The sequence below is a fragment of the Melospiza georgiana genome, chromosome 3 (genome assembly GCF_028018845.1).
Source record: "Melospiza georgiana isolate bMelGeo1 chromosome 3, bMelGeo1.pri, whole genome shotgun sequence".
In the NCBI taxonomy this organism is placed as follows: Eukaryota; Metazoa; Chordata; class Aves; order Passeriformes; family Passerellidae; genus Melospiza; species Melospiza georgiana.
The window spans coordinates 100,742,810-100,766,424 of NC_080432.1; the positions used below are offsets into that span (position 1 = coordinate 100,742,810).

Sequence of the window (23,615 nt, forward strand, 5' to 3'; positions counted from 1 at the left end):
ACCTTCACCTGCTCTCAGTAAAAGCATTTTTGGCTGCATGCTGGCTGACTTCTAAAGAGGGGGAGTTCTTTCTACCAATATTTCCCCCAAATTGGGGGAAATTAAATTAACTGCTTGCATGGGATATAAGAGCTGGGAAATAAAACTGGGAGACTGGAAGTTAGGCATTCTGTTCTCTGTGGAGGAGCTGGTGCTAATCTGTCCTCAGATAAGAATTTAGGAGGCATTAATTGTGGCTGTGGGCCAAAGTGCTCATGCTGTTACAGATTTTCCCTGTTTTTCTTTGCAGATTTTCCCAGTCATGCATGGGAGGTTCAGCTCTTACATTTCTATTCTCTCTGAGTTTTTTTTCCTTTCTTTCTAATACTGTTGCCAACAACAACCTCTCTAGGTAACGTTGCTGCCTCTCCTTCACGTAGCCCATCTTGAAAGGACAGACCCTTTCAGGCTGCATCTTTGAGGAGGGTAGAGAGTAGTTGTGATTCCAGATGGCATCAGATTTATTAATTTACCTCTTCTGATTTTTCTTAGACCTCTGCAGTACCTTCCTGCCCTGCTGAACCTCTCAGTGTGACACTGAGCACTGGTGACTGTGTGGGTGACATTCAGTTTGAGACATAATGATGCAGCCAGCTGTAACTGCTGACCTTCAGCTTCACATCCCTCTGTTGAACACACTGGGTGTTCTGCACACCAGAGAGTAGCTTGTTTGTTTTTTATTTCATTGAGAAATGTCGTTACGTGGAAAAGTCAATTTCCTTTAGAATGGAATAGTTTTTTGTTTAACAGGTAGATGATCTCACGCAGATAATCCAAAGTAATTAACAGAGAAAAAAATATCTAAATTAGCAAAGATCATCTGGAAAGGATGTAGTTCAGCTCACAGATATCTTTCATCATCTGTGTTCTGAGCACAGTGTGTATAGATTTAGACTCATGTGCCAATAAAATTTATAAACCAAGGAAAAGCCCCAATTTATTTTGGCTTTTTGTTTTTCATGTTAGCATATACTGCCACCTTTTCTTTTTGTTTTTTTCCCCACCCTGAGGGCCTGTAGAACTGGTATTACTGTTACCTAGTGGATATCCACCCCTCAAACACTTTTTACAGTGAGAGTGTAATTTTTTTGAGGTTCCAATCCAACACTATTAAGCTTCCCACATTTTTAGATGCCTTTACTGGAGATTGTATTTTTCCCATCATGAGAAAGAATTTTTTTCGTCTTAGTACATGTCAGTAGCGTTCCAGGATTTTTCTAAGTATGTCCCACTTTGTTCAAAAAAGAACCATGAAATACACTGGAACTGGAACTAAATCTGTAACAGTGTTGATATGACAGCTTTATGAAGATTTTGATTTGAAATTGGGGAAACAATTTTTTTTGCAGGAAAGTTAAGCATTTTGCTACATAATTATATGAAATGATTCATAAGGAATGTTAGACAATTCATGTGCTTGTAAATATTTATGAGCAAGAATGTTTACAGACCCCTTTGTCATTTAAAAAATAAATTACTTCGGGCAATGGAAGAAGAATGATAAGGATGATTATTAGCTCCATTTGGTGTGAACCTGTGTGACCAGTTTGCAGAGGTTTAGCATTAATAGGGGCAGGCCTGGTGCCTTTGAAGAGGCACGGCAGGAGGCAAGGCTGGTGTGAAGTGGCTGGGCTGCTGCCCAGCTCTGATCCTCTGCTTGCTCATGCTCACTCTTTTGGTGGGCAATGCATTAGCTTCTGCTGGAACTAATCACAGCTCTTGTCACAAATTTTCTGGTTCTTTGGCTCAAAGGCACAGCACAGTGAGTTGCTGGTCTAGACTGCCAGCCAACTAAGTGAGAATCCAGGATGTATTATGTCAACCTTGACAAAATCTAAGGGCAAGATGTGTGCCAAAACCTGGGTATGCCTCCTTGACTCTATCCCAATTCTTTTGAAAATCTCTATTTAAAAAGGGTTTTATCCTTAGGTGCAAAAAGAGCATACATATTGGGTTGTCTTAACTACTGACAACTTAGAGCAGCAAAAATTACTGTGTATTCACCTTCACTGGTTTAACACCTAAATGTCTCAAAAGTCTTGTTGGAGTCTTGCTAAAAACCCTGGAGTGCTCCTGCTCATATACAGATACAGCTGTCTTTTGTACCTTTCAGACATTTTACATTGGTTTTGTTCCTGTTTTATTAAATTCCCCAAACATGATGATTTTCTCCTAGCACAGGATCCTTTACGGATTTTCTTTTCTGTTGCTTGAGCACCAGTTGAGCTGCAGAAGAGAGTTGCACTGGACCCCAGTCAATCGAAGTATAAGTGGTTTAATGGGATATCTACTGCAGGTTTTTGTGTGGGCACTTTCATGCCAATCAAAATGTTTAGTGTAGATCAATTGTATTGGCATGAAAGTTCAGTACCTTTCCTGGATCCATCAAGATCTAGGAGACATAAAATGGTGCAAGAAAAGCACTTTCCTTTCTGCCCAGACTTCTTTTTTTTTCCCTGTGCCCATTAATTTGTTTCTGTTTACTTTTCTTTTTCATAGACAATTATCTCCTACACCCTTTGTATCCAACTAAACTGATCCCTCCAGCTGAGTCCCCTTTGTGTCCTCCCTCCATCTCCCTCACTGACTGTCCAAACTCTGGACTTTCAGCCACTTCTGTTGTGTGTGATGTTCATGAGAATCCTTATAGCCCTTACAGACACAACTTTTTGTACAATAAGGTGAGCATCAAGTATAGTGTGATTCAGGATCTGTGTAGGCTGTTATCCTTTTAATTCTAGACAGAACTCAGTTGTGTCATTCGGATTCAGTGCTGGCAAGAGCTATGGGAGATGTATTTCACATGAGCCTGTGCGTCCAGCTGCCCTGGAGATATTACAGCTTTTCCTTTCCTTGACATGGCTTGTGTTGGGTCTGGCTTTCTCTAGACCAGCTAGGGCAGGCTCCCACCACTTTTCATTCAAACTATTTCTTCTCTTAAGCAGTAGTAATCTATTTCATCCCTCATGCTAAGATTAGTTTTAACATTTCCCCTCACTAAATTAATGGGGTATTTATTTTTTCCTTGGTGATTGAGCAAAGGGAGACAAATCTGAGAGAAATACAGACTTTTCCAGTGGCTCTCTCTGTCATCCTGACAAGCAGTTTTCTCTTGCCAGTGCAAAGTGAATGATGTTCTTGCTGACATTTTTATCTTCTTTGCAACAGCATTGGAGAAGTTGGACAAAAATCTCTGTAGTCCAAGGCGTGTGGGTAACAGGGCTGGCTAATGAGCTTTGTAAGGTGAAAATTGAAGTATTTGTGCCTAAATTTGTGCCTAAATTGAAGTATTTTGATTAGCAGCTGACACAAGATATTTACAGTACCTCAAGAGAGTCCCTGCCCTAGAAAAGCATCAGTTGTGGAAGTTCATAAAATACGCTGTTTGAAACCTCTCAGATGCATCTCTTCTACTTCCTCTTTTTCTAACGCAGAATCTGTCTGGAAATGATCAAACCTTGTTTCCAGGAGAGACTGTCCCACTCTGAGCTGTACAGTGTACTTTGTCTGGGATGCAAGAGGTTAAAATGTTGGCATTGGGTGCTGTTTATTTAACGCTGTGTCCTGGTTTCCTCTTCAGGGGAAGTACCAGGGTGAAATATGTGTCACTAGTTTCAGGCACGTTTGACAGGGAGTCAAGACTGCTTTGGAAAAATGTGTAATCTCTGCAGAGGATACATGTTGATCAGCTGTCAGGCTCTAAAGAAAAACCTGGAAATGCCTTTCTCCATTCTAGAAGCATGGTTTAGGTTAATAGATAATGTCAGTAGTGTTTGATATTGGCCCCTCCATCCCGTGGGATTTACAGAATTTACAATTTTACCCACTTATAAGGATGAACCAGGAATAAAACTAGAACTAAAATCAACCTTCCACTCTGTCTTTGAGACAACCTGAACAAAAGCACCTTTTCCCATATGAGAGACTGGTTTAAACAGAACAAAAGTTCTGTTTAAATTTTTACTGAACTGGGCAGACATATATGCTTAGGCAGAAAAGATTTTACAATGAAATATTTTGGAGAAGTTTCCTGGTTCATTGTAGGCATTCACATGAACAAACAAATAGTTCATATGACCAATAAAACCATTGCTTTATAAGGAAAATGGGTATTTACTGTTGCTAATGAAAACAATGCTAAAAACTCAGAAATTTGAATAGAAAAGTGAATAAGTCAGGAAAAAGGTGTCTGAAGGTAAATAAGAGAGTGTAATTTTTTGGTATATCATGTCAGCTGTTCTTTGGCAAACAGAATAATCAGATGTCAATACTGGGCTATTTTAATACAAACAGAGTTTTTTCCACCTCAAAAGCAAATATTCATCAGTTAGATTTTTTTATGCTTCTGTTTTGATCTATAATATTAACATTCATTGATAAACAAAGGAATATTAATTTTGATTTTGTTTTCATAATCAATATTTAACATTTGAGTCAGTATATGCTGATAAAACTCCTAATGATATTTGCCTATTATTTCCTGTACCACCCAACTAAAGTCTTAAGGTAATATTTTTAAAAAGAGATTATTAAATTTATTGTCATAAATACTTGCAGCAGCAGAAAACATAGCACAGCAGACACAGGATAAAGTGCTGACATTTCAAACAGACCCATTCTGTAAACAACATCCTGACAGCATGGGAATTTCTTTCTGTTCTCTACTAAACCTGGACTACTTTCTCTGTTAGTTTCCTGGATTTTCCCCTTTCCACTTGCCCTCCTTTAGGATAAGGAATAACATGCAGTGACTCACCTGCTGTCTCTCCAGCCACCCAGTGAACACGTGGTCAGTGTCCACAGGGTCAATCTATGAGTGATGAGTTTCTAATTACGTGTTGTGTTTTGCTTCACCTTCCACTAGAGGGCAAAACTAGCTGGTATAAATTCTTATAACCATTCTAAATATGTTAAAAATGCAGTATTGAAAAGGGACAGGAGGTCACATTGAATTAAGTTATCCTCCGCCTCCACTATTGTTAAAAAATTACCTTAAAGCAGTGTTGCCTCAGAAATGGGAAATGGAAACAACCAAAATGATTACCTATGTCTTATATTAGGGAGACTGGATGTGGTGAGGACCTAATGCCAGGATCATGTCATTTGTTGGCTCAGGGCATAAGATAATATCAGCTCTATTGATCTGAAATGCTTATTGTGGTGTTGTTCAGGCAGGCTTGACTTAGTGCCAGATTGGTTTTTTGAAGTACCTGAATCTCCATAGGTGATGAAATTACAGAGATCAAGCTGAAAGATAGACCAGGCAGTTTTTGTTGATTATAACTGTTTGAAGTGATGAAATACATAACCTGTGTCCCAAATAATTTCACAATGTGGTTTTAAGATTTGATAGAAGGAGGCAGTGGGAACCAAGGTATTGTGTCTCTCTCCTCATATCTGTGCACAGGCCACTTCTGAAATAAAAATGTTGTCCACTTCATTGAGCTGATTCTGTTCTTACTTGCCTTGTTATCTCTCTTGTCCTCTCCTTCCCCACTCTGTAGCCCAGCCACTAGGTGTTTCTGCTCTTATTTAAACTCCCCAGACTTTAATGATTACATTATTTAAAAGTTTTATTATTTAAAAAGCTCCTTTTCCTTTTGATTGCAACAAAACAACTCAAGAAAAAGGAGTGACATACAAGTGTTGCAGTGATGGAGAGTCAGAGGAAATGTGGAACTCTGTGGTTTGTTCCAAAGCATAGTTCTGATGGGAATCCCTCCAGTCTTTAAGGGAGAAATGTGGAAGAGCACAACTCTGCACCTGGGATACTGTGGCAAATTCTGGTCTCTGCAATTCAGAAAAGATGCAGACAGGCCAGTAAGAGTCAAAAGAAGAGCCACAGATGTGATCAAAGGACTGAGAAGGAGAACTTGCCCTAAGAGGAAAGACTGAAGGAGTTAGGTCTTTTCTTCCTGGAGAAGGAAAGGCTCAGGGAGGACCTCTTCACAAGATTCTAGTGCTTAAAAAACAGTCAGGGAGAGGACAGAGGCTTTCTCTTCTTATGGAGCCTCATGGAGAAGACAAGGTACAATAGGTTCCACTAGCAGTAGGAGAGAATCAATCTTGTTATACAAAAGATTTTTTTTTTTTTTTTTTGTGAGAGGGACCAATCACTGGCACAACGTCTTTAGGGATGTTCATAATCCCCACCAGAGGTGGTTTTCAAGATGTGTTTGGACAGAGTGCTAGGGTAACCTCACCTAGGCTCTGTTTCCCTCAAAAGGCAGGGCCCTTCCAATTGGTGCTCTTCTAAGATTCTGTGCTTTATAGGAGGCACAGGAATAGATGTAAATACCTCTCAGGGCAGAGACCACTAGCTTTTAGAAAATTAGCTATTTTTTGAAGGAGAAAGGAATGACCTGCCCAAGCAAAGAGACAAGAAATGGATGAATGTAGCTTCCTCAGTCTCTAAGTCTCCAGTGCCTTTCAAACTTTTCTTTCTGGCAACAAGGGCTGAATACACAATTTATGAACACTCCTGTGAAAATCTCCCTGTTTGTTAAATATTTAGCAGCACAGCCTTTGAAAATGGATTGGAGGGAACTGCCTTTTTGCAAGCAGTGTGAGAAATGTTAAAAAATTACCATTTCTGTCTGGTCAGGCATTACTTATAACAGTAGCAGAGGACAAGTTCTCTCTAATGTCCAACTTTGTGCTCAAGCCAATTTAATTTTTTCCTTAATGGTCTAAATGGAATTTTCTTGAAACCACTAAATGCAGTCATGCCAAAAGTGTCAACTTTTCATAATCACTTGCAGATTTCCAGGCTCATAGGAAAGCAGAATATTTAAAGGGAGTCTTCATTATTTTTAAAATGAAATCTGTGGTGTTTACTTCACCATCCAATCTCCTACTCATTGGAGTTTGATTAATAGTAGCATAGTGGGAAGTGACATTCTGTGAATACAGCAGCCTTTCAAGGTTGCCATGGAAAAGCACTTTTCTCCCAGACATCATCCCAACAGCTTTTATTTTCTAGAAGACAGTTTCTTTCTCTCTTTTGAACTTTGGTATTTAAATGTTGCACTTGTGTAAGTGTATTGTGGTTGATCAATCTACTATCTGTGACCCAGAAAAATTGCTTTGGTGTAAAAAAAGATATCAGAGGTAAACAAGTCAGTTCATTAGTGCTGAGCTACAAATTGCACCTCCTTGTTGGGAAGATAGTAATGATTAATATTGCTGTGTTTTCTTTGTATATTATTTTATAGCATTCTTGGGCTTAATGATTTATTTTAATGATATCATATTTAGATGATATTTCTATCACTTTTGACTTGGTTTGATAATGCCTTCAGAAAATGTATCCACGGTCCCTGCTCTGCTTATCTTTAAAGAAAGGTGTTTCTCTTGAAACACTTTTTAGAAAGATCATAACTTTCTAAACATAATCAATTGCTTTCTTTCAAAAGCCATTGAATTAGCAACAGAACTTGAAGTTATCTTAGGCTCAACAGAAGACCCAGGAACAGGCCCTTAAATGGAGGTGTCCTAAGTCTGGCACCCCCTGGAATGACCTCAGCTACCCATTTCTCTGGAGACAGCTCTTCCAATGAAAGAGAAAGGAATTGATTACAGTGTCACCACTTTTGGCCTGGGCAGTTTGACAAGTTTGAGAGCCTTTCTGTCCTATTTCCAGGAGGAGAAGCTGCTGAGGGTAGCACCCTGGCATTTCTTTGGTGTGCTGCTGTTCATTTAGAAAACATGCACACAATGCAATGAGATCAAGCCCCAGTAGGCACTTCCTATGCTTAGAAACCAAAACATGCTTCCCAGTGAACACACCCAGGAGTGTTCAAGTTTCCTCTTGAAACATAATTACAGCCACTTCTATTTCTTTCTGCCTTTTCCTCTATACTGGCTGTCTCTGCTAGGACAGATTAAACCAGTCTTAAGCACCAAATAGAGCTTTAAGATGTTTTGTCTTCATTCTTAGAAGTCTCTACATAATAAAAATTCGAGTGAGTTCATTCTTATATCTGGTTTCTAGGGTGATGGCATCTGGTCTTCTGCATAGTGGATTTCAGACAGACATTTTTTATACAATAAACATTCCCAAATATAATAGAAATTCTGGCCCTAGCTAACAACTCACTTCTGAGAATAGAAGCAATCCAGAGATAAAGGCTCTTATTAACAACAGTAGCAGAAATATGTAATTGAGTGAAGAATACCAAATCAGATTTGGTATGTATGAAACCTGTATGAGAAACAATTTTGTATTTGTGCACTTTCAATTGGAAACAGTGCACGACCTAAAGGAGCAAGCAAGGTCTAAAGGAAAAAGAAAATCATAATTAATGGAAAAGCAGTCAAAGTTATATCCAAAGCACCCAGAGCTATATAGACATTTTAATTGCCAGTATTTCTATAATGTATACTTTGAAATACAGTCTTAATTCCCTCCAATTTCAGTTATGTTAGATAAAAGCATAAAATATAACTAGTTCTGGTAAAATTCCAAGGATGTACTCAGATCTTGAATTCAAGAAGTCAGTATTTACTGATTTACAGAGGTATTGTGAACTAGCTTTTTCTTTTTCTCAGTTAAAACTAGATATAATTAGTTATACTATAGGATGAATATGATCTTAATGCAAATTTTTATATAATAGGTGACAATTACAGATGTGCACTCTTGAAGATTCATTAAAAGTTTCTGGTTTGAACTTAAAGTAGCTAAGGTAAAAGATCTCTTGCATCAGAAACTTGCTCAGAAAACAGGGATTTTTCAGCAGCTAATCTGCTAATAAAATATGTGGGGGAAATTCAGCTCTGAAAATTAAATCCAATTCATTTCACAGTGTCACCTGGAAAGTGGTTAGAGTTGCTTGGATGTTTTCATTCAACTAGAAATGAGCCCCTTCCTTGGGCAGGAAACATATAAGCAATAACTATTTCGATGAGTCCATAAATAGTTCACATACAATATGCTGAGGGAAATTTCAAACACTTGTGTTGTTGTTGGAAATTCTGACACTTTCTTTCCAATACAGATTAAATTTTGAAAATATTTGAATACTCCAGTAACCCATATGCATCCTTTGGGTTACATGAACTAACTCAAAGCAGATAACTCTAATCCATGTCATTAGAAGAGGTTTTCTCTGCTGCCTTACCCTATGAATGTGTTGGTTGTGGTTCTCATGCCTTCAGTCTTCATCATGGGTCTGGAATCCTTGCTGCCACCAGCTCCCACAATCACCAATAGTGAAATCAGCCCTGCAAGGAATTGCTGTGCTTCATTAACCCACAGCAGAAAATAGAGGCTCTTAACATGATTGCCACAAAGTGGATAGTGAAATGCATCTCAGTATGTTATGGAAGTGATCCAAAATGAAACATCCAAGATGGAAAACACAAGGTTGTAGTTGCAGATAGGTTTTCTTGCAATTGAATGCTTCATTTTAATTTTCTAAATTACTAGCAAGAATTTGCAAGAGAAATCAAAATATTTTGCAGAAAGCTTAATTTTTTGTTGTTGCTAGTATTTTTCATTGAAAAATAATTTCGGCAGAAAATCCTCAGGCAAATCCATCATGGACTGGCCCTGCATGTGAAGTCAAACTCAATGTGGGAAAAAGCAGCCCAAGGAAAATTAGTGCACTGCAGGGCTTGCATGCATCTCCCTCCCACTCCACTTATAGATAAGGAATCCTTACTGCAAAGCCCTGTAACTCTTCCAGCCTCTGGTATTCTCTGGTATTAGGCTGCCCAGAGAATCTGTGGATGCTCTGTCCCTGGAAGTGTTCAAGGCCAGGTTGGATGGGGATTTGAGCAAGCTACTCTAGAAGAAGGTGCTTCTGCCCAAGGCAAAGGCATTGGAACTAGGTGATTTTTAAGGTCCCTTCCAAAGCAAACCTTTCTATGCTTTTATGATTCATTCTATTTAGATTCAAATCTCTCAGTCTCACTGCACTCTGGTGACCTCTGGGCCTGTGTCTGGTAAGAACCTGTCAGGAAACGGTGCCTGTGTGAGAGTTGTTTCTTTTTTGCAGATACTTTCAGTACCTGGAAAGAGTTTTGAAATCTTCAAAATAAAAGCACATGGCTACAATAGTGTATAATAAGGATTTTCAAGTCTGTCAGGATGGTTTACTGCATAAGTCTGAAGGCACACTGTAAATCTGTATTGTGATTGCTATTTCTATTTTCCTTTTCATAGAGGTACAAGATGCAAAAGAATTTGGTGCTTAAGGACTGAATCTTTGAAATATATTTTATACTGTGTCCTTTCAAAGAGACTAGAGACATTAAAAACATAAAGTAACCCTTTACATTATATTATTTTCTTTCCCCTTAGTTGAAAGTATTCTTTTCTGTGCTTCTGTAGGTGGTTTCCCATTTATTGTACTGAGTATTTCACGTTCATTGTCACTCAGATAAAGCAGAGAGACATAAAACTGTTTTATGAAAATATTTGCTTGTTGTACATATTTAATTTAGTGTTTTTAGTCTTCCTTCCTATTGTGAAGGAATGTATCTATGTTTAATAAAGGTCTAGAGTGCCCAATTTATTTTCAAAGAGTAACTTGACAGAGTAGTATAAATGTAAATGTTCTCTGGTTACTATAGTTGAAATATTCTTACTTCCTATGTATCTTACTTCCTATGTATGTTATCTCTCAGTGGTTCCAGTTTTAAGCTAGTGCCTCAATTAGCAAAGGTTGCAGACCCTCCAGAGAGCGACTTGGATTTATGAGAAACATCTTACACTGAGAACAATTCAGAAAGCTTTATATTAGTTCAGAGGCAGCTGTGATTCATAGCACAATAAAGATCAACTGACCTTTTCTAGGCAAATATGTTTTACTGATTACAGAACTAAATGAGCAAAGGACTAATGAAGATATTATATAACCACCTCTTTCTAAGCCTTGTCTTAGTCTGTAAGAGGTTATTTTGGGCAGGTATAAAATTTATCTTTGAAATTACATGCTGCAAGTACTTATACATTGTAAAGATACTCTGCTCTCCTCAGTACAATTTTGCAGCCACAAATGCAGATTTGTCTGGTTTGCTCTTTCACTGTTCTTAGAAATAATAAAGAAAAAATGCCGCATCAAGAGAAATCTGAGCAACATCTGGAAAAGTTAAAAATTGTTGATTAACCTTGTAAGAGTGATGCAGAATTTTTTAACTGTCACAGGAAAAAAGAGTGGTAATTATAAAAGCAATATTCATCTCCCACCATCAGCAGACACAATATTTTCACATTTGCATGGGAGATAGGGCTTCTTGCCAGCTGCTTTGACCTGAAGATGGAAGAATGCCAATGACAGAGTTTGATGAGGTCTCACTGATACTATACACCCATAAAAAGTAAAAAGTCCTACTTGCATTCACATCTCAGATCTGGTGGACGCAAGCACATTCCTGCATGACTCTGAGGGGTGACAATGACACAATGTCTAGTAAGAAAGGGCTAATCCAGCCTCATTCTGCTTACTTCATATTCTGAAGTAGTACTTTGAAGTTAACTGTGTCATGTGCAGTCCAGAACACAATAAAAAATAATATTTTTAAGGAAAAATCAGTAAGAACAAGATTCTGTAGCCTTTTGGTTAAACTCAGGACAGGTATGGGACGTTTTCTAAACAAGGCAGACACATTTTGGTTTACACTGACACTTGATTGAAATAACACATGTAATCAGCCTCTGGGTCTTTGGGCTGATGTCAGCCAGGCCAAGGCATTTGTTTCCTTTGCAGCTGGCAGAGGCAGAACTGAATGATTTCAGGCAAGATCTGAACCTTCCTTTCAGGGACCTGCAAGACTAAGTGTTATTTCAGCAGAAAAAAGGGTGCAGCCCTTGGCTTATGTGTTATATATTCACTAAAGTACTACTTAAAGTTCTTTATAAATGAGTTATAAGTTGCTTCCTCAAGACTAGACCCACCTGGCTAGTAGAATGCATAGACTCTTCTATGATAACTTCAAGGGATTTTGGTCAGAGATGCCTTGTAGAAACAGAGAGGACTCAATATTGTTTACTCAAAATTGTTTAAAATTTTTTCTTAATTATTATTTGATGAATTCCTTGCTTTCTTTTAATTAAATATCTCCAAACCTATTAATATTAGGAGTACCTCTCCATAAAATAGAAATAATTTTCCTCCCTATGGAGACTGTCACACAGTTTGGCTCTTGAGTTTGAAAAGAGGATGCTATCAAAATAAGGGAAGAAATCTATTTCTTGGACAAAAAAAGGTAATTACTCTTGTCAGGTCTAAGGATGGACTTGAGACCTCATATTCAAGAAAAAAGGTAAGGCAGAATCATGACTGAGAGGGGCATTTCAGGTTAAGAGAGCAGGCAGTGAGCACCAGCAAGAAAGGCTAGGATGAGACAACACAATAGAAGTGCATTTTTCATTGATTTCCTCTCTGTGCAATTTGAGGTGCTCCTTTCTCAGGTCACTGCCTGACTAGGGAGCTTTTCTTTCTTGTGAGCAGTGGAGAATTCTTCTCAGAGGGCTTAGTTGTACATCAGTAAGTGAACAGAATATGAAAAATACTTTCCTTCTTCTCTTTGTGGTTGACCCTTCGTACTTTGTCTGGGATACAGATGTGCCATATTCTGATGAGGCAATGAATATCTCAACTCTAGGGTTTCTTCCCAGTGGGATACACTTGCCAAGATGTCACAGGTGTTGCTAGAACTTTGTACCTGTGTGTCGTCAATGATTGCCTAGGCTTGGTAATCGTGGGATGCTGGGTTTGGAAGCAGGATATCTGTTCCATGCAGACCATCAAACACCTCCTGTGTGTGCAGCAGCAGGAGGTGGTGTAAGGTCTGGGGGAAGCCTTGGCCAGATTGACATTGGGAGCCACATGAGTGTCAGAGGGAGGGATGTTGCCATTTAGAGGACCCAGGTACCTTACCCCTTCCTTACCCTTCTTTTGCCTAAATTTACTCCTTTATAAAAATCTATGGAATAAATAAACTTGTTGCCTAAAGTTGTTCCCTTCCCTTTTCATTTTTGGGAATAGTAATCACAAAAAAAGGAAGTTAAATGGTTCAAAGCTTCTGTTGTCGATAAAGTAGATGCCTTCTTCTCTGGGAAGAAATCAGGGCAAATTTGCAAAGGAAGAGAGAAATATATAACACATTCATAAAGTAATTGCAGAAAATTAGAGTATATTCCACTTCAGTATATTTCTTTGTGTACACAGCCAGTTTAGCAGATCAGTTTTGCTTCTCAAAAAGCGCAGTGTAAAAATCAATTTTCTTAGAAGAGCAATATTTTTAAGCAATATATAATTCTCTGGTTTACTATTTGATCTAAATGCCAAAATAAATTAATGCCTTTGATACACTGGAAATAGCAGGCTTCTTCCAATCTTTTAGAGAATGCTCAAGCATTCACATATCTAAACTTTCAGCAACCTTTTCTTTAAACATGATGTGTCTGTGTCACACTATAAGAAAATGTCAGAAGCTTATGATCTTAACTCTGCCTTTATAAACTCAAGCTGATTTACCTGCATTCTAATTAAATTCTCATTGATATTGGTATGGTTCTAGTTTGAAATAACTTTAAGTGAATTATCTCATACTAAATGTATCATAAAGTAGATGCTTTTGCTGTGATTTTTACTTGAGATGCCTCTTTGAAATTCAAAAGGAATTTTCCCTTCCCCACCCTTTTAATTGTGGGAATATAATATAACAGAAAACAGGCCATACCTTGAAATAAATTTTAATACAGACAAGGAGTAGTGAGAGTCTGCTGAGCACAGATCTCAATGCCTTGCTATCCTTAGTATGTCTGAGGGTATTTGCTTTAATTTTAAATTTTAGTGATATTTTATATAGAAATTGAACTGATAATGGATTTCTTTTTCCTGTGTTTAACCTCATGCTCTCTCCAACCTGTGACATCTTGGCTCGGCAGCCCAGTCTTTCCATGGTGCCTATTCCAGAAAACGAGATGCTCATCTCCAAGGAGGTAATCAGTTGACATTTAATGGGTTTAAGCATTTGCATGCTAGCTTTATCTTCTATTTGCATAGCCCATATAAGTTTGATCAGTAAAAATGTGCTGAGCTTCCAAACCTGCTCTTTTTTTTTCCAGTGCAGACTACATAAACATTAATTGTTCTTAATGATCAATGAAGGAAAAAACCCAGAGTTGTTTTGCCAACTTGTGCTCATGTGAATTTGAAATAACAGTAACATTTATACTTCAGGTTCCTGATATGTGCTGTTGGGATGTTAGCAAGTGGGAATGGTTAAATTATGCAGCCATATTTAAATAACACATTCCACAATTTTCAGTCACTAATATAGCTTCTGTTTTAAATACCAGGTACTACAGCTATCAGAAGCACTTAGGATAGCTATTAAGAATTTCATAAAAGACAGTCAAGAAAACATAAAATGTAATTCAAGTATCAAAATTCAGTGCCAGTTTTTTTTTTTTTTTTTTTTTTTTACTTTGAAGAAGGATAAAAAAATTTTCTTGAAGTCTAAATTCAGTTGCCAATTTCCTACTACATTTATGTGTCTAAACTGTAGGACCATAGTGGTTACCACTGTAGACAACTCATTCAGTGAGAGAAGATGCAATCTATTATTCATTATCAATTTTCTCTTGAGACAGAGCATATAGAAAATAAAAAAGGTCCAGCTGGCACTGGCAAGTCCTTTTTTCCAACAAGATCATGAGCATGAAGATGAATTATAGCCTCAATGTTGGAATAGACATATGTAATTCAATTAACTATCACACTCTTTACTCTGACTTTGGAATGTAATAGGACTCCACTCATTACTGGACATTTTCAATACTATTTTGGAAATTCACCCATGAAAGCATAATTTAGTACCAATAATAGCAGTATGAGAATGTTTATGACACAAGAATGATTTTTTTACTGCCAAGACCTCTTTTACCAGGTGCATTCTCACAATTATCTCACTAGTTTTTTAATTAATGTAAAAATACAGATAGGAATGGTACTTGCATATTTAGAAACACGTTTTTTAAAATTTTATTATTTTAAAATTAGTTCTAGCTTGTCTGAAAGCAGCCACATGATAATTTACATATATGAAATGGATGTTTGCCAGTCATTTCTACCAAATGAGTCCTTTTATTTTTGAAAAATACTGTGGGAGTTTTGGGGTCAAGCTCTTCACATTTTGGAAGTGGAGGATTTGCCTGAATTCTGAGTTTGTTGACAACATATCAATATATCCTCACAGTTTATCTCAGTTTCCACTGGAAAAAAGATAAGAATGAAAAGAGGTTGATATCTCAGTGCTTGGGTGGATCAGCAGACTGCAGTTCTGCACCAGGAGTACCTAGGCATGACCGTAGCCTCTATTCTCTTGTGCGTCCCTGGCCTCTCTGCACAGGGTGTCAGGGACTTGGAGCTGTTTCATATCTCTTTTTGTTTGAATCTCCATCACAGTCCTCCAAATCTCCTCCTTTGTTCCTTGCCTTTGACATTTCTGCTTGTTTTTACACCATCAATCTCCTTTCCTCTGCCTCCCAGGAGCCACTTCTTGATTCTCTCAAAAGCAGGTGTTAGAGTGTCTTCTATTCAAAGAAAAACCCAAAATGCCCTCACAAGGTGAAGTTAGACCAAGAAAACCTTTCAGATCTTCTCAGTTAGGTTGGTTTCTTTTCCATCTCAGCTGTAAAGTTTTGGAAATATTATTGAAGTAATGTTGTATCATTAGAAGGCAGTAAGAAGGACTAAATAGTTCTGAGGATAAATTTGGTTTTGAGATTAAGCAGATTTGCAGTACACCAGGAACTCTAAAAAGGGTATATATACACATACATGTATTGTCGTAGGAAGGAGACCCGGACACCAGGTGGTTCATCACAGGTCCAGTTTATTGAAGAAAGCATCAAACACTTATACAGCAAATAATAAGCTTATGAATATTCTGTAAGCCAGGCTATCTATTGGTTAAACTATACCATGAACTCTTCCTCATTCCTTAGGGGTTACATCTCTCTTTTCTCATGTCTCTTTCACCATTTGTTATTATACTACAGCTAGGCCCAAGGACACGCTATCTAGCAGGTGCAGAACTTGGAATTAGCCACGGTTTTGTATTTTTCCAGTCTCTAGCAGCTAAATTCCCAACAATGTATAAATGTATTTGTGTGTGTGTGTATATTTGCAGCCTCTGATGATGTAGATGATTTTTCTGTATTTGAAAACAGAGGGAAGCAAAAGCTAGATCCTTGTGTCCCATCCTTCTACTTTACAATTTGCACACTGAGGAAGAATTTTGCAAATCTAATGGAATGACTGATACTTTCAAAGAGAATTCTTTAAGAGACAAGACACATAATTTAACTATTAAGATTATTAAGATCATTATTAAGATCCATTCAGAAAGTGAAGGATCTTGTACTGACATAGTAAAGTCAGACACAAAAAAAGTGCAAAATTTCTTTGGTTAGAGGCCAGCTTGGTCTGTTCCAAGGTAGGTAAAATATATTAAAACTGTCTTCTAAAAGTTCCCTTATATTTTAAACAAGCACTTTGAACAGAATTTCTATTTACATTTTCAACAAAAGCTTAAATGTAGTAAAACAATGGGACAATTTGTACCATGATCTGTGGAACAACTATATCTGATGAAACTGTGGTTACATTTATAAGGACCAAAGACGATTGATGGGAAAGAAGATTTATAAGTGCTGTTATCAGTACACTTAGTATGTCCTGTGATTAACATCTTATTGGATGACTTATAATAATGTTAGCTAGAGGCAAATAATTAGCTTTATAGTTGAAAAAAAAAGTGTCAGATATCATTTTGTACAGCTGAGTAAGCTGACTGCTGGTTCCCTTGGGCCCGTCACTAATGAGTATTTTGCCACTGTGACTATGCAAGTGGACTCCAGTCCATGCAGAAACAGCAGGAAGAATTGTGTCAGGCTCACCACAAGCTGCTCGGGAAGTAACATCAAGAGATGACATATTTACTGTTTTCCCTATTACAAATCAAAGAAGGCATTTTTCATAGAACTGTTCAACTCGTAAAAAGCAAATGATCCAGTATTTTCCCAAATTTTTAATCTCATTTTTAGAAGGAGGAGGTGACCAGGGCACATCAGGCTGGCCATGTGAGGGCTGAGCAATCTCTTTGTCTCTTTAATGGGTGTCAGAGAAGACATAAATGCATCTAGAGATGACCCCCATTTTTCATTCTCAGTCAAGAAGAACTGAGCAAAGGCATCTGTTTCCCTTGAGATCTATTGCTGGAAATGGAAGAATTCAGCATTGATACCCAGAAGGAGATCAACATTTATGCTGTCTTGGAGACAGACAGGACAGCAACACAGAATTAGTTGCAGCTCAAGTTATTTGGGACAGTCCTCTTAGCTGACCCGAGAGTAGTGGCTTCTTGGAGATAAGTTGTTGTCAAGCTATGTCTGGAAAATGAACATATTTTCACCACTTTCTGTTTTATGTGGTTGGGTTTTCAGAATTGCATGTTATAATGCTTTCCCTTTCTAGTGCATTAAAAAATGCAAGGAAGGTCTTGGTTGATGATTTTTAAAATCCCAACATCTTTCAGGCACCTGTGTTGTTCCTTTCTATTTGGGAACCTATCTTGACTCTAAGAACAGTTTCTACTGAATTCCTACCTTATGAGTTTCATAACCCACAAATCCTCATCCTAATTTAATATGTCTTCTTTTTTTTTATCAGTAAATTCTGTTTGGATGATGAACTGATTAGAAAAAAAAATCTGCCAAGTCATAAATCCAATATTACTCTTACTGCTATCATAAGACCCTTAGATCATTCTCCTATATTATCTAAATTATTATCTACTCTCTTTATCTAAAATTTATATAGGCTCATATGTAACTTTTCCTGCAATGTTCCTCCCTCAGAATGAGAAAGTAAGTGTGATTTGTGCAGTTCCAAAAGAACCCAAATGGATGGACAGATGCTCTGTGAAATGTAAACACCTCTAGGAAGGAGTGAGAGAGGAAATGAGGGAAATGTGCTGCTAGTTTCTCCTTAGTAATTCGTATTGTTTTCCTCAAAGCAAAGTATTCACTGGAAATAATAATAAACAAACAAACAAACAAAATGAAGGTACCTTTCTATTCAGAAGAATAGCATTTGTGTAATTTTAGCATCATTCTGTTATGGCATGCACCAAGTAAGACCTGTGACTTCCCTGTGAAAGTAAGAAAATAAATAGGTGATATTCTCCTCCTTGTGAAATCCTTCTCTACTACCAGTGCATTTTAAATGGAGGAGGTGTGAAGGATACTCTTTGAAACATAACCAAGTAATATGCCAATAATTTCTGATACCTACTGTCTTCCTTTCAAGTAAAGCTAGTGCTTGCCCATGCTATGATGTGTGAATGGTGTTATAATCAGTCTCAGAATTTTACTGAGTCAGAACCTTTAGAGTGAATGTTGGGCATATGTACCTGTATAAAGTAAAAGTATGTCCTCATTACCCTTATTCATCTCTGATTTACAAAATCCCAAGTCTACAATTACAATTACTAATAAATGACTAATTATAGTTACCGATACAATTACTTCAAGTCCATGTAATCTTTTGCTGAAGTTGAATAATTACTCAGTTTTATCTGTTTGTTTTGTTCATGAAAGATCTGCAATAGTTACTTGAGAAATCAATAGCATTTCTAAAGTCAACATTGTCCTAGGGACAAACATTTATAAAAAGACCCCACGAGAGAAAGTTGATTCTATTGACTTCGGTGGCGACAGGATTTTACCAACTGTATTCTGTGCAAAGTAACAAAAGTTCTTGAAATTTGAAATTCTATGAAAATGTCAATATGGTCCAAAGTTTTGTTTTACATTGCTCTTGGTCATTATTTACTGAAGGAGTGTTTCTGCTCCGAAGTAAACAATAGTGTTAATCATTGATAGAGTCTACCTATAAGAGGAAAATGTAGCCATTTTATGAAAGTGTCCTTGTACTACAGAATTTATGTAAAGGGTTCTACTGTAAACAAAAGCTCCAACCTAAATGACATTACCATGGCAAAATGATATTCTTTCAGTTAAACACCCTCCTCAGTGGACCCTGAATTATTCTGTAATGATTCAGCTCTTGCTTATTGCTCAATACCTTTTCAACTTGTAAAGAAGATTCCAGCTTGTCAAAGCAAGTACCTAACAGAAGCAGAGGGAGCTCCACTGGAAACACTCCCACTCACAGGTCAATTTTGTGCAAGCACCTACTTTTTCCATTTGGCAAATGAGATAGATCTTTCCAGACATGTTGGAGAAAAAGAAGAGTTGATGCTTGTGCCTTCCTAGGAGACAGAACCATGGGCTCTTCATGTGTCACATCACAGATGTATTATTCACTTTTTGCTTTCCATCTTGCACACGTTTGCAGCTGTGTTCCTCAGGCAGTGGAGCTGGTGTAGACTGGTATGGCAGAACATTGCTGCCCCTTCCTCTCTGAAGTAGGGGTCTCACTGCCCTTGATTTATTTTGACCGAGCTAAGGAGTGCAACTCTAAGCTGTCTCCATAGACTTATAGCAGTTCATTTAGCTAAAAATTTAATGACCCTGAAAATGAATATTAAATGTATGAATAACTACTGTTTTTACTGAAGGAATGGGATTTTCAGGTGTTAGTGGTGACAAATCCTTTAACCTCTAAATTGGATGGGCCACTGAAACAGTAAACTGTTGCCTTCTGATATTTATAAATAGAAAGGCAGGTCCAAACAATGCACACTTCTAAAATATCAAATAAAAACTTTAAATATCAGCAGAAAACCTTTCTAGTTACTTTATACTTGAACAGTGCTTTAATTTTTTTTTCTTGAAAATTTTGTATGTTCAACAGGAAATTTATATTGCAACAGGTGTTTGGGCAATACTTTAGTCAGTTTCAACTATATCTTCTTGTTTTAAGTAAAAAATTTCAATTATAGCCTACTGACTTCAAAGGGCATATTAGATCACCATGCTGTAACAAGGAGAAAACATTTCATGCATTTATAGAATTTTATTTGTATGGGGATTGCATAAAAATATTTACTGTTAGTATATTAGCTTTATAAATTTACATTTAAAAGTCTGAAAAGGTAGTAATATAAGAATGATAGAAAAAGTTTGAAATATCAGTATGTGATTCAAACTGCAATTGGAATCTAATTCCACCTGGCATTAAGAAACAGCTGTTGTTGCTGGTCCCCTTCAAGGAATGGCAGGAGTTCTGAGAAACAGTTTTAGAGGAAAAGCACTTGCCTTGAATAGCTAGACAGAACATTATTGTAGGCTGAAGAAGTTTTTTTTTTTAATTATTCCATACTTAGGTAAGGCATAAGTAATTAGAATCATAGAATCAGATTTAAATTAGCTATAGTGTTTGACCACTCCTATGATATAAAATATGTTTCTTTATGGCTAAATAAAATTTCCCCCATTGCTGCCTTGTTTTCTTTCACCATGAAAATCTGGGCTGTCATTAAACCTTTCTTGAATGGCTGGAAAGGCAAAAAAAATACCCCATGGTCTACTTTTTAGGTTAAATAAGTGCTAGCTGTAGCCGCCCCTCATCTGTCACATATCTCTCCCAGAAATCAACAAACACTTGTAACTATCCTGATAGTTGTCCATTGGTTTCCTCTGCTTGCTTGACAAAGCAAAATAATTTTTTTTTTTGTGAGGGCTCAATAATGGAAATTACATTCCATATGTAGCCTTGCTAGTGCCCAGCAGAGGGGAATAGCTTCCCTCAACCTGCTGGCTTTGCTCTAATTAATGCAACTGTATATGAGGTTATCCTTCATCACAGCAAGGCTAGACTGATGCACATTCTGTGTGGTGTCAGACCTCATATCCCTTGTGGCAGAGCTGCTTCCTAGTCTGTCTGTCAGTCAGTCAGTCTCTCAGTCAGTCAGTCAGTCACTGTCCTGTGCCATTGCATGAGTCATTCACTTCCTCCATCCTTCCTTGTCTCCTGCCCCATGCAGGATTTTGTATTTGCCTTTGTTCACAGATCTTCTGCTAGCCCCCGTTGCTCCAGCTTGGCAGAGTCCCCCAGACTCCAGAATGGGAGTCATACCCTTGGAATATCAGTCTCTCACATCCTCCAAATTAGGAACATCCACAGACTTCCAGGACATGTAGGCTCTTCAGATCTTTGATGGAGATGTCACCCTAACATCCTCTGAAATACTCCCTGGAGCAGACATTTTGAACTGTTGAATGGTATCTTTGTGGACCAGTGTCCCAGATAGGGACAGGCTGCACTGGTTCACCCTGTAGTCTATCCCACTCCGTGGTTTGGGTGCCAGGCTGTTATAGAAGATGGCAAAATCCATGCTAAGGGGGAGGCAAGCAGCACCTGTGTCATGAAGGCAAGGGTGGCCACGTGCTCCGTCCTCCGAGCAGGAAGTTCAAAAAAGAAGTGGAAGGTGGAAAACCAATGTGAATCTGGTGTGTGATTAGTCAAAATGGTGCTTGTCTGTTGAAATTTCTGTGGGCAGAAGAATTCCTCAAGAATGTCAATGTATGAAAAATCATTTCTGCTTCAGTAAGCAGAGCTGTAAATTAAGAGTGCAGTAAACCAGTGATTAAAAAAACCAAAAACAGAGAAGTGCTGTATAACATTTACAACTGTTCCTGCATTTGCAGTTTTTATTTTTGTCTTCACTTTGTTTTCACTTTTTATTTTCATTTTTCTATAGGTTTCAAATGAAAGAGGTTCTGTTTAGATATGATGGTGAGTATTACTATTTTTTAAAAATATGATTACAATCAAAATTAGAATATGTAGCTACTTTGGTGTCTCTTTATCAAATTTTTATACTTTTATTTGAAAAGATGATAGGATGCTTTAGGTACATGATTCAGTGTTTGGACAATAAGATGGCTATATTTGGTGAATGATTTTCTATTAATTATTACCAATGCAGAATAATTCCAATTCTTAGCATGACGGAATAAAGTCACAATAGAATTAATTTTAAGTGGGATTCAATCAAATGGTTGTAAGAAATCGAGGTATACCCTGGAACTAGATTGTGAAAGGACGTCAGGGAAATAAGATAAATTTTTTTATATTTGAGCACATAACCACATACTGCCATTAAATGAATGGTTTGCTAGTTAAATACATTGCAAATAATGTACTATGATTGAGAGCTGACTTAGCAAGAGAGGCCAGAAAATAGATGATTCTGAAAAGTTCAGTGCCTTTTATTCCCTCTTTCCTTGTTTCAGTCTTCACAAAAAAAAAAAAAAAAAAAAAAAAAAAAAAAAAAAAAAGAAACGAAAAAGAAATTAATTATGAATAAAATTTATAAAATTTTATTTCTATTATTATTAAGAATTTGTGAGTAGGATCATGAAGAGAAATGGAAAATGACACCTGAAGGAATACTGAGGTAAATTGGAGTATTCATGATGGAACAGCCTAATGAAATTTACCCTTAAAATACTTAACCTACGTAATTTCTCAAACACTAGTGACTAGCAGGATGAGTAAGTTTCCAGAAAACTGGAGAAAGGTAAACACAATGTTCTATCTAAGCAAAAGAGGAAAGGAAAATCTGAGGAATCACAGAAAATTCAGTCCTAATGGCATTTCCAAGACACTGGAACACAGTATTAAACAACACATTTGTGGGCATCTAGAGAATGGTAAGAAGATAAGATTATTTGCACAGGAACACGTCAGAAACAAATCCTATCAAGTTGATCTCATTTCCTTCTGTGACAGCAAGGCAGATACAAGGATGTGTTTTATACAGTGTATCTTCAGTGTAGTCTCACATGACATCCCTAAGCAAGCAAAGTAAATTAAATTCACATAAGGTAGATAGGTACTTGATTGGAAAGCAGGACTCTGAGAAGGGTTATTTGCTGCCTGAGAGGGAGAACATCTCAGTGACTTCCAGAATGCTGTCTTCTAGCTCTAGCACTATAAAGCTTTGCTATTAACTCAATGACATGGACAGTAGGCTTTACAGATAATGCCCAATTGGGAGGATTTGCAAGCAACATGGAAGCCAGGATTTTAATTCAGAAAAATTCACTTATATTAAAGGAATGGCTTGAAATAAATATGATACAATTGACTGAAGAAAAATACTAAGAAATGTGATGTGTACAGACAGAAAAAGAATGACAATAATACTGCAGGTTAGAACCTGAGGATTATAGGGGAGGAAAAACTAAGTCTGAGTAGAAGAGGTGATGCTTTCAGGGAGATGTTGAAAGGAATGCTTATAATATGATGAAGATAATTACTCCTTTTGTCACTATTAGTGCAAAATCAGTGGCATAAGATGTGGGAAACAAATGGGAGATTTAGAAAAGATGTAAAGGCTTCAGCATTTTCACACAGAAGATAAGGACATAAGAAATAAGGATAGAGTAGAGGCATAGCAGTTTCTCTCTTCATAATGGACTATTATAAAGGGATATTAGTCACTTTTTCATCTTTCCTATGAGTAGGAGAAAAAGAGATGGGTCTAAATTTCAGGGAGAGAGATTTACTTTGAATTTGAACAGTTACAGCTCTGTGAAAATTTAAGTCGCAAAAGCAGTTTGCCTCAGGCTGCTGCAAAGACAG

The 23,615-nt window shown here is 37.3% G+C and overlaps 1 protein-coding gene across 1 annotated transcript in view; it reads left to right on the forward strand.

Moving 5' to 3' along the window:
* The window catches only part of MLIP (muscular LMNA interacting protein), a 104,414-nt gene that overhangs the window by 80,230 nt on the left and 569 nt on the right, over window positions 1-23,615 (forward strand). The window contains exons 12-13 of the mRNA XM_058020921.1: window positions 13,940-13,993; window positions 21,727-21,761. Coding sequence (XP_057876904.1) covers window positions 13,940-13,993; window positions 21,727-21,753 — 81 coding nt within the window. The 3' untranslated portion in view covers window positions 21,754-21,761. The remainder of the gene's footprint in view (window positions 1-13,939; window positions 13,994-21,726; window positions 21,762-23,615) is intronic.